The sequence below is a fragment of the Macrobrachium nipponense genome, chromosome 6 (genome assembly GCF_015104395.2).
Source record: "Macrobrachium nipponense isolate FS-2020 chromosome 6, ASM1510439v2, whole genome shotgun sequence".
NCBI lineage: Eukaryota > Metazoa > Arthropoda > Malacostraca > Decapoda > Palaemonidae > Macrobrachium > Macrobrachium nipponense.
In genome coordinates, this window is record NC_061108.1 from 84,224,099 (window position 1) to 84,237,177 (window position 13,079).

At 34.6% G+C, this 13,079-nt stretch overlaps 1 protein-coding gene across 2 annotated transcripts in view; it reads left to right on the top strand.

Annotated features, from left to right (window-relative positions):
- Window positions 1-13,079, top strand: part of LOC135216376 (coiled-coil domain-containing protein AGAP005037-like) — a 1,031,334-nt gene that overhangs the window by 472,876 nt on the left and 545,379 nt on the right. For both annotated transcript variants that reach the window (XM_064251640.1, XM_064251641.1), the window contains one exon: window positions 10,115-10,283. In XM_064251640.1, coding sequence (XP_064107710.1) covers window positions 10,115-10,283 — 169 coding nt within the window. The remainder of the gene's footprint in view (window positions 1-10,114; window positions 10,284-13,079) is intronic.

Below are 13,079 nucleotides of genomic sequence, written 5' to 3' on the forward strand. Positions count from 1 at the left end.
TATATATATATACATACATACATATACATTCATAAAAGAACCCGAAGCCTCGGTGGCTTGACCCTCGTTAATAAACTCGCTGGATTACCGACCCCTGTTTGTGGGTCAGATTTTTCCGTGGCTGATTGACTCAGAAATAAAAATCCCAGGTTAATTGGCGGCCCTTATTTGACCTTGATAATCTGGTTATAAGTACTGCGAATTCCAAAACATTTTATCTTCTGACAAGACTGAATTAATCTCTCTCTCTCTCTCTCTCTCTCACTCTCTCTCTCTCTCTCTCTCTCTCTATATCCAGTTTATTTATATAACACTTAAGGCCATTTTACCAATCATGCAAAGAAAAAATACGTAATGGAGTTCAACTAGGAACGAAAATGTTCTAGAATAAAAAGACCAGGAGATATTGGTATTTTAATTTACTTGCTGCGGTTTATTGGTATTAGTGGGGCTAAGTTGATTACAGGGGTTTGTAAGGTATGTTTGGATGAGGGAAAGGTTCTGAAGGATGGATAAGAGGTACAATCGTTCTAACGTATAAAACCAACTGTAAAAACTAAAGGAGTAAACTGTTTGTTAGTATGCTTGGGAGGGTGTACGGTGGAAACATTTTAACTCTAGAGGTAATGAGTACACTACAGCCAATAATTTATTGATATTGATAACGAATGGTGGGTGAAAGAGTATCCATAAACAGTTCATGGTTCATGGGCGTAAAATAAAACAAAAGGGAATACTTTCATATAGCAATAAGATTACGAATTTGTACAATAATTTTAGTGATATTAAATCTGAATTTTTGGATATCACACACACGCACACACACACACACACACACACACACACACACACACACACATATATATAATACGTGATATATATAATGGTATAATAATTTTATATTTATTATAATAAGTATATATTATTATATATATATATATTCATATATATAAGGATATATATGTGTGTGTGTTTGTGTTTTTGCATGTGTGTGTACGTGTAGTGATTTGAACATTAACATTCAACTCGCAGTATCTGTTATCAGCCAAATACTGTTGTCAATCATCCAGATATGAAAGATTATCTCATACCTTTCCTGGATATTTTTGGATGTTAGCTATTGGAGGGAAGCCGGAATCTTTCATTTTTACCTTTATAATGCGAAGAAAAAGTTTGTTACACTGTGGAAACCACTAACTGTTCTTGCAGTAATTAGTCATAATTTCCTTTGAGTTTATAGCTGCTAAAATTATGATTCCATTGATATCTTTTCACTTTTATACATTTTCAGTGGATTTAGAGCATTATTCCAAATATGGTATAAATTATGGGTTAATAAGTGAGACTTACAAAGTGGTAATATTAATCAGTTCCTTTCCCGCTGCCACCTTTTACGAGAGCAGCGAACATAATTAAAGCAAGATGCATAATGGTTATCATAGGTCTTATCCTCTTAATAACTACTAATAATGAGGGAATAATCGATGAAAAAGCCATTCACTTGAAATTCAAAGAAACATTCTCCCCTGCATGCAATAAACACGAAAAGAAAAAACGCGAAGAGTAACTAAAAGAAATAATAGGATATGAATTGATAATTAATTCAAAATCTTCAGAGTTGACGTTGCGTAGTTATGATTGCATATAAGCTATCAGCAAATCAAAATAGTACATAGTACCTTCACGTTATTATTTCCAACAGAAAACAAGTAAAATACAAATATGAAGTCCCTATTAGTTGTAAGTACAGTAATACGATGACTCAATTGTTTCCTTTAAGATATGTTTTGGCAATATGGAAAATAGTTGTATTACAGGTGTATCTAAGAAAGTTTGTATATTTTTCGCCAGCATCTCTCGGAAGATCTTTGTCTTCTTAAGCGCCTCAGCGGCGTGGTTGGTATGGTATTAGCGTCCCACCTCGGTGGTCGCGGTTTCGATTCTCGGCCATTCCATTGAGGAGTGAGAGATGTGTATTTCTGGTGATAGAAGTTCACTCTCGACGTGGTTCGGAAGTCACGTAAAGCCGTTGGTCCCGTTGCTGAATAACCACTGGTTCCATGCAACGTAAAAGCACCATACAAACAAACAAACAATCTCCGTCTTCTTATCTTCCGTCATGTGACAGATAAGAGTCTTTGGTTCTCAATCCCACTGGTCTTTGAATTAAAAAAAAAGGAAAATAAGAAAAAGATAAAAAACTTTTTACATTCTAAAGTATCGTGATGTCGAAAAATGGAACTTTGTTGAAATGAGTCATGCCATAAAGCGGTCCCAAATATCATTATGCTCTGGAGACCGTTCCACGAATATGTAAAATTTAGATAAGCGGTGTGGACGTCGTGAAGTTCTGGGCTGCCGAAGAGCTTTCAAGACTTATTAGCAGTTTGTCTGGAGAGCCAATTAGCGGAAAAATAATGTTTTTCCTGCCTATTTTCTATTTACTTTCTTATTAGTTTCCTCCCACGGTGGGTTTATTGTAGCATTGGTTTTTTAGGTCACTGGTTGGTACCGTGACGGTCTTGAGTGGAATTTCTTTTAAAAAACTCAAGCTAATTAAGCAATTTCGTTGAAAGCAAGTGGGGTTTGTTTCCTTCACAAAGTCTTTTCGAAATGAGCTATAGTAGCTTTCATTCAATTTTCTTTTTTATCAAGAGGTGAAATTCTCTTGGCGTTTGGGAAAAGAGATACTGAACGAAGGGTCGAGATGTTATTCTGCCAAAAGAACAATCTCCAAATCTTTCTGACAAGTAAGATTTTACCAAACACTTTAAGACAGTACTACAGGATAGCACCTGCTTGAATCTGATGGTAGACCCAGGAAATAGTTTATGAGCCAAGAGTCAAAAAGCTTCTTACAGTCAAGCACTGATCGCTTTCCAATACTGCCAACATACAGACACCACGGAACTTAATGAATATCCCTTGTAGCATCATTAATTATAAGAGAGGATGATAATTTTGGGCTGCTAAAGATGTTTGAACAGGGCAGGACTGTTTTTATGGTCCACATTAACTATGAGCTACAAAGTTATCATTATTTCATCCAAACTAATGTTAAGAAACGAAATGTGCTTGAGTTTTACATGAACCATGCGTACTAGTACGTCACATTTTAGATCAGGATGTTTACCATTTCTCACAACGACTGTATTTGGCCTGATATTTGCCGTCATAAAACAGCGAGTGCAGAGACGGAAAGAAGATTGGTGTTCAGTAAAGTTCCCAGTACGTTTTGAGCCTCATTATTAGTATTATTCTAAGAAGATTTTTGCCCCAAGCTTCTTATGCTATTATTACTGCAGTCTAGGTTTAACATTACAGATAATAGCCAGACAAGACAAGATGAGACTATCGCACAAAAACTGGCAGTAAACGCGGAGAGTAGCAATTTTTCAAATGATTATTTTCTGACGAACTATACCAACGAGAAACTATATGCATTGTAGGAAAAGATTGTTAAGGTGCAACAGATGTATATTAGACAGTGTGATCACCTTAAGACATACCCAGACTGTTGAAATCGATGTAATATTTTCTTACCAAAAACTGTCATACTGCAGTTAGCAATAACGATACGAAAAATCATAATGAATCAATTTGTGATTTCGACAGCACCACAAGCGCAAACAAATTAAAGATAATTAGCTCCAATTGTCTTCAATTCACCTTAAAGGAAAATGCAATAAGGAACTGTTATTATAAGAAAATTTCTTTGTCCGTCTTTCTGATTCTGTCCCTTTAGCTCAAGTGCCCAAATGCATGAACTATGTCAAAACTGAATACTTTGCAGCGAAAATATTGCAACGTAATGTTCAGTAAGGTAAATAAGGAAATAAACCGTATGTTGTTCACAACCTATAATTATCATCATGGTAGCTACTGCGATTTTTGTTGTTTATTAATGTCAAAATATTCGCTAAAGTATTTGATAAGTTTTCTTTATCCTCATGCTACTTATTCACGAATATATTAAAACCGAGGATGTAGTCATAAGATAAGATATCGTTGAATATTTTCAATAATATTAGCAAGATGTAGTTAACGTCAATGGTTTTATTACCTCACCAGATATCACAAAACAGAGACACAGTGGCATCGTACCTATAAAGATTGCGAATATTTTAACACTGTCAAGGATATGTATAAGCGTAAACATTTACATATGCTTAAACATGTATACTTACATACATATTTGAGTATGATTTTGGACATTTACTGTTTATGTGTGTATGTATGTATGTATACTAATAAATCACAAAAGTAAGCACGTGATTTTGTTTATTAGCTGAAGCCACCAGGAAAGTTAAAATTGAAAAGACAGAGTGCCAAGTACTTTCGTGAATTTAACACATCCTCGGGGCACAAAGATGTGTTGAATACACGAAAGTACCTGGTACTCTGTCTTTTCATTTTTAACTTTCCTAGTGGCTTCAGCTAGTATGTGTGGTATGTATGTAAGAATTCTAAAAAAAAGGGATTACATTCATACTCATGAACGCATTACATTTATATTAGAGACGGGTTATTACATTTTACAAGAAAGCGATGCTGTTATAAAATCTCAGAAAAATAATTGAAAGTTAGGCAAGACTTATCAGGTAAGGTCCAGAGTTGATAATATTCATTGTAGACAAACCCGAAGTATAAGTCTCTAGCCGCTGGACTACCACATAAAAATAAACTTGAAGAACATCATTAAAATATATTTCTCCTCACTAGGAACTCAGTGTAGCCTTTATATAGTTAAGGAGCGGAAAGGACAAGAGGTATTAGCTATTAAAAAATAAACTGAATTTTTATACAAGATGATTTAATATTTTGAAACTTCTCAGTCTATGATGGTCATTTTTCTATTGATGTAATAATAAATAAATAAAATGCTTGTTGTGTAAAGGGAACAAAATAATAAAAAAAAGGATCATGGTATTAGTAGTAAATGTGCAGCAGTTACCGAGGCTCAAGTCATATGTTGATATTTTTGCAAAAAAGAGAGAATTAGGAGTGGATTCCTCTGCGACAACAAATATTTATACATGTATATTCTAAATGAAAATCGATAAAAAAATGGCTCTTTTCTAAGGTGTCCTTATGAAGATAGAAACAAGAATGATAAGTAATCAATAATTATGTGATTTGCATTTGCAAAACTATCTTTCTGTTTATGAACAAAATGACAGGAACTAGCGATAATTACAGAGATAAATACTGATTTTTTTCACATATAATAGAAGTCTGATCGCGGGGGTAAATTTTGATATTTTCTTTATTAACGACTGAACGAATGAGAAATTTCAGCGGCTGATTCCTCTTGGGTACCAATATCCTTATTTCCGGTTATTTCTATAATAAGCTCTGCAAATTTATCGGATTGTGACATATCGATAGTAGTTCATGACGATACCATTTACATATCACTGCCCGTAAATCTCCAATGTCATCAGGAACCTAGGTAGTTTAGAGTTTAGAATATGGCAAGCATAAGAAGGACATCAAATTTAACCTCTAATCTACAAAAAAGTAATGATAAAATAAAAATCTTATAAAGGAATATAAAATATTTTTCGCAGTTTCATGAATGGCCACAAAGGGAAATATGATGGAAGAAACAGGCATATCGTATTTCTTGCGGCCAGACATGAATGGTGCAGCTGGAAATATGGGGAGTGGTTGTACCTTAAGTCAGAAGCACTGGCTATGCGGAACAAACCCCGTCAGTAGAAACATTTTCTTTGTCGAAGCATGTTCAGACGTTCCACCGAGCTATTTTCTCGTTGTGCGTCTGCAGGTTCAGTAGGTACTCTGCGACTTGTTTCAACAACAATTTCTAATTTCTGATAGGTGGATTACAAACTACTATGGAAATCAGAGAAATGACGCTTATGTTAACATCATCATATCCTTATCCTTCGAATTTTGTCTATACCTCTAAAAAGAGAAATATACTATATAGGAACGCTTGAATAAAGAGCTAATGTGTAAAATGGAACGAACCCCTCTGTCTACAAGTAGCCAAGACGTAAAAGAGTTCACCATTTTCACGGCGGGATTTCGGTCGACCTCGCTTCCAGTGACACGTCTCTCGCCTTTCGAATCAATGAATGGAGATGCGCCAAAAACGAAACTATCTCTTGCAAAGCCCAACTGCCAGTAAGATCAAGAGATAAACTACGGTTAGAGGATTCGCTCTCGTAACATTTCGGCCAGCCCGTCGTCAAGGGAATTTGCGGTGGGAGAATAAGCTTATGTTTTACGGTAACAACAGAAACGCATAAAACGACAACATACTCAGTGGGAACGGGAAGAGAATGTGCGCCTCACGAAAGAACGGAGACTCAACTGCAGGTTGGAAGGTAATGTTCGAGAGGCTCCTGTCGCCTTGCAGTTGGGAACCAAGACATATAATGTATGTAAGCCTAAGGATCCGCTCGGGAAGAAAGCGAAAGTAAGTGTAGGCGTTATCAGTTAAATGATGGTATGAGCCATCTCGCTGCTGGAGAAGGCAATTAAGAATCGCTTGAAAGGAACGCTGGAAGGGAGGAAAACTACTATGACTGGGTCATTTTGTAATTTACGATTTGACATTTTAACATCATTGTCCTTTGTCGGGTTCATGAACTCTTTACTGGCACTATCGAGGCGCCAAAGCGAAGGAAAAAAAAACGAAATACGAAAAAAAAAAAAAATAAAAAGTGGAGTCGAATTTTTTTGCCTCTTTTTGTACCTCATAAAGTGTGATGATGCGTCGTTACAGGGAAGAGCGGCTAAGTAATTATTATGCAGAGTGCCTGTAAATAGCACGTAGTTACTTTAACTGGCCGTCATATCATTGTGATGTTCATTTTTTTAGACCTCACATTTTTTATTCTGGTATTTAGTTTTAAATAAACCAGTGTCCGGAGGGTTATAGCATGAGTGCCCTTTGAATCCAACAATTCAAAGGGTACTCAAACTGGATTCAGCGAATGAAAAACATTAATAATTTTTAAAAATTTGCCCTAAAATAGATAAGCTGAATTCAATATTTTAGCATATGAGAGGTCAAGAATTTTGATAGTTTGAGTCTGAACAATAAAAAACAAGGTAGGTGGTCAGTCTAATCCTAAGAATACATTATAGTCATAATCTGAGAAACAAAATACTTGCCAGTGAAAGCATGCGCATACATACATAAACACATACACACACACACACACACACACACACACACATATATATATTATATATATATATATATAAAATTTGCATATATACACACATATATAATATATATATATATATATATATATGTATATATATATATATATATATATATATATATATATATATACGTATATATAACACACACACACACACACACACACACACACTATATATATATATATATATATATATATATATATATATATTATATATATATAAGTTATATTGAGAAAGAGAGAGAAGGCCTCTGGATTAAGGCAACCCAATACCTGTTTTATCCGTCCCGGAGAAAACGAGAACATAAAAAAGGAAAATATTAGGTTTGAAGGATGATGTAGACCCACTTGTTAATGAAAAGGCTATAGAAGTCAGAAAAAACACAAACAGAACGAGAATTCCAAAGCTTAGCAGAGTAAAAGTTGAAAGAGGGGGTCTGACGAGTGGTACATGTAGTTAAATTCTCCTTCTGATGTGGTAGCACTGTGTCCGAAATAGTACCTGTAGGTAAAAGTAGAATAAAAAAGGAAAGGAAAAGCACCTTATGACACAAAGGAAGTGGGCCAAGGGACTAGAAGTGAATGGGATTATTGATCAAAGAATTGAAATACCTCTGCAAATTTGAATATTACTGATTCTCATATATATATATATATATATATATATATATATATATATATATATATATATATATATATATATATATATATATATAATGATTTTGTTTGAAGAATGGGATCAGCAATCGCTCCTTTAGCTAAGCATAATCGTGAACATTCTGGTGACGTGTCAAGGTATGACAATCTCGCAGCAGAACTATTTCCTTCCTGCCGCTTTAAAGATAAAATATGGAACCATCACCAGTCAGTTTTGTTAAGGCATGTTGTCGTAGATTTAAGGGTAGTTGCAATATAACTTTCATGCGTCATACCATTGCATTATTTTCACAAACTAACATTGCTGCTTTGGTATTTAATTATCTTTTATTTGCTATCTGTTCTGATTCAGTTTGTTTATATCCACAACTAGCCGTTCTATTCTGAGAAAGCTTTCTTTGGAATGCGACGACTTTCATGCTTGTCCCTTGATTATGTTTGTTCATTTCATAGGAGAATAACTGATAATAATTAGGGTTAAGAAGAAAGATTGCAAAAGAAAGGAGGGAAAACTTATTTTTTTTGCTTAAAAGTTCATTGATTAAAGCGAAACGTGATGGCCTGAAGTGTAGTTTGGTCGGTCTTCACGTTTCTAGTCATTCTGCTCTTGTTCTCTGAACTGATAGGTAGTCTTTTAATACTTATAAGCTTCTTTCAATAATTCATATTTTTGGATTGTACCTTTTACTTTATTTTACTGTTTTTTAAAAAGAATACATGTTTATTCCAGACTGATCATGTGCCAATGTTTTGAGGCACGAAACGTCTCTTTAATAAACTGATCATGTAAGCTGTTGTCTTGCTGGAACCCCTGTTGGAATGTGTAGCTGTCTGCCCACTGTCATTATATATATATAGATATATATATATATATATATATATATATATATATATTATTTATATATTAATATATATATGTATACGTACATATATAGTATATATATATATATATACATATACATACATTATAGTATATATATATAATATATATATATATATATATATATATATATATATCTCACTGCCTTTAAACCTTGACTTGGAGTATTCATAGCGTACTCATACGTATTCATCCAAAAAATACGCGCACGCATACCCATGTATGTATAATGCATTTATAGTTAATTAACGCAGTGCTGTATTTACATGTGGACAATATTATATTATGAATTTTTCAATGAATTCATTCATTATAAAACGGAAAGCCACAAAATGTAATCTATACATTTGGGAGTGACTGAACAAGTATACCGAAGAAGTAGGAAGGAGGGATTCAGAGGGCATGTTATCATTATTATTATTATTATTATTATTATTATTATTATTATTATTATTATTATTATTATTTAAACTTGATTATGGGGCGAGGTCTTCCACCAAAATATAATAGCTGCGGATGAATGAAAAAAGTTGAAAAAAATATAAGCAAGAAAATAATGGCTGACATAGCAACATTCAATTCTAGATCCAATGGAGAAATGAGCATGTGTCATGAAATTATGGAAAGATGTCTGCCCTGGAAATCTCCTGCAGTAGGGATTACTTATTAGTACTCATCAGTGTATAAAGTTTGGTGTTAACAGTAACATCACTTTAACAGGGCCGAAGGTTCCGTGTTTAATATTGTTAAAGAATGTAACAGATGGTAACCACGGAGCGCTATAGCTACTGATATATTGCACAAATATAATACAATCCTGTACGTGGCTCGAAATTCATATCACGGGGAACAGATTGCGTATAAAGAATCACTTTTCTTCTGAAAGGAATGAAAAGTAGTAAAAAAGTTTTATATTATTCTATTTTCTCATACACATTACTTACTTAAAGTTTAGATTATTGTGTTCTTTGTCCTATTTATGCCTCTCATGGCTATTTATGTACCTTTTACAAAAATAGGTATTATTGAGTAAACATCAGCCAGTGGTGAAGATCATGGATAATAATTTTTAAAAAATGAACTAAACGATGTTTTTCAGTCTAAACAGATCATCAGCAACTGACACCTTGATGCATCTGGAGTCATTTCTTTTCACCAGCAACAGTAGTGTAGTCTATCAGTGTTCCCCTTCATTCTTCATGTGACAGTGTCAGGCTCTTCCATCATAATGGTGGCGGTGTGACTTAAAGGAAATGTGGTTCAGAGCAGTAAAAAAAAAAAAAAAAAAAAAAAAAAAACTTGGGTGCTTTATCTCTTTATGCATTCTTTATTGAATTCCAATGACATTCCGTTTTCCTCTTCTTCTCTCCCTCCGCAGGGGAAGGGCTACGGCTACTCCCCTCCCTCGGCGGTGTTCGACGATGACCCGGGCATCATGTCAGAGGCAGAGACGTCGTCCACGGGGTTCCGAAGGGGAGGCAAACAGAGGTCCTCCCTCCCCATCTCGCGTCAGTCCTCTTCCAAAACAATCGACAGTCGGAATTTTGGTGAGTTCCTTTTACATGGTTTATCTTCGTTTTACTTTGTAAAATTTATGTTAATATTTTCTTATTCCATTCCCGGTAACACATGCTTAAGGACGCACACAAACTCGCATATATATATATATATATATATATATATATATATATATATATATATATATATATATATGTGTGTGTGTGTGTGTGTGTGTGTGCGTGTGTATGTGTATGTGTGTGTGTGTGTGTATTTAATATTCCGTGAATTATGCTCCATCCTCTACCCAAGCTATATATATATATATATATATATATATATATATATATTATATATATATATATATATGTGTGTGTGTGTGTGTGTGTGTGTGCGTGTGTGTGTGTGTGGTGTATTTAATATTCCGTGAATTATGCTCCATCCTCTACCAAGCCTCAACAAGTTTGTTTTCGTTTTCATTAAAGGTATTTTCGATATGCAAACAATTCCTTTAATCTTCCTTGAATATTGTGCGTCGACATTCTTTCAAATTCGTGGATTGAAACTATGTATTCCACTATTTACACATTTCGATAATATGACCTTTATCCTCTAAGTTGATGTAAAAATTGTTATCAATTCCTGTTAGACTATAAAATGCATGTTTAATGATCTCAGCACCACATATCGGAGCCACGAATACCAGTCTCATCCTTGTTTCTAAATCGAATAATTGCTGCCTTGTAGTACCTGATGTTCAGTTTTCCCAAAAGCAGGGCTGTTAATTTGCAGTATATTGCCAATTTGCCATTTACCACCAACGACCTTCTGGCTCGTTTTCTTTGATACCTTCGTCGTTTTCAGGGATTCTGGATTGTTATTTCCGACTTCGAGAAAGACTGTCATTTCCCAGCTGGATTGTAAAGTTCACGGGGTTAACTGTTACCCCATTAAGCTGAATGTAATGATTTGGTATTATCCTTCTTTAACCGTGCTTTGCGGTCTAAATCCCTGAGATAATTGGTAATGGCTGGGCTCAAGTTAAATTCCCCACATTTACTAAATCACTACCAAGTAGTTAGTAGAAAGGTGTAATAAATAATCATGTGCATTTGAAAATATGATATGAAATGTCAGTATATCTCAGATAATAAGAATAAAAATAGAATGCATTTGCAAAGAACACGCAATGGACTTCGGAGAAGATTCCTGAAAACATTGCACATTCCTAACCGACCTCTGCAAAATTCTTATTCGACGATGATGGCATTCCATTTACTATTCCCTTCTGTAAACGCTTTCACTAAAGCTGGCCCTGGCATTTATTATTTAGGAACCCTGGGCCTCCTGAAATTTAACTGATGAAGTCTGCACAAGACTAGAGACTAGAGGCTTACATAGCAAATGTAAACTACTCAGCCATCTAGGGACAGACATAGCTCATATACTTCACGAAACTTGACCTACATTTATAAGTTTCAAAATAGCTCTTTCCAACCGTATATTGAACGGAGATTGGTAACCTCTGAATTTGTGACCTTGTAATTCTTATCGCGTTCTCAATATGTACAAATGATTTAGAATCTCTGCACCCATTGCTCTCACAAAACAAATATGCAATCACTCCCTAGCTTTCATTTCCTTCCGCAACTGGAGTGTCAGATATCAATTTGTCACCGCATGAAGGAACACAGAAAGTCTGTCAAAATATCAAATGGAATAGATGTGATTCGTTTTTACAATGTTTCAAATAAGTCTGCGCTCTATCTCTTGGATTTATCTTTTTTATGCCCCAACGAACTTGACGGTTATGCATTCACTTGTCTCTTTCTGGGTATTAGGCTGTTTATTTTGATTTATTATAGTTTGCCTTCCCTTGGTGGGTTGTGCATCAGAGAAGATTCGATTACATTTGGAATAGATTTGGATCTTGATAAGTTACTAGATATTTATTTATTTATTGCGTCGGCAAAAGCCTTTACTCTTTAGTGCTGTCTAGTCTTCCCTCGGCGATTTCAAGCTTTTGCGAATAATTACCTATAGCTAAATTTACATGGTTTTGAACTGGGGCAATCAGCTCTGAAGTATTTCAAAGATAATGAGAAAAACGAAAACGATGAAGTTTTAAGCCATATCGTGTATCCTTAAAGTCATTGCCAGTATACATACACACGCACGCACACACACACACACACACAACACACACACACACACACACATATATATATATATATATATATATATATATATATATATATATAGATAGACAGATATATAAATAGATAAATAGATAGATATATGTATTTTATTTATTCATTTATTTACTTGTTTATAAACGCTCCCATTCAGCAGTTCATCAGATCGTGAGTGCTGGCAGAGGTGTTCTCAGGTATCAAAATTCCAGTTGCTTTTAAATTTTAGTGCTTCATTTAAAAATAATACTGTTATTTGTTCATGGGCAGTAGGCTCCTAAAGCCATGGATTGGTTCTGGTTGACAACGACACGACTTCCGTGGAGAAATTTTAGTAAGTGAATTTCGTAAGAGAAATAGTGTTATTGCTCGGCTTAAATATGCTAGAAAAGTTATCGTTAGCAGTTTTGATGCTCCGTTTTTATACTCCTAGAATTGCAAGCCCAATGTGATTAGGCATATCAATAGTGATCTGGGAAGCTAAGAAACAGAAAACACATTCCTTCATCAGTGGATGGTTGGTTTTGATCGCGGTTTAGAGGAATTCAAACTGAAAGGATCGATACGAAGATGTAATGGGTTTTACACAAATTAAGTTGTAATAAATCAAAATGGTCACTATACCCGTAAAACACTAAGAACATTAGGAAAATA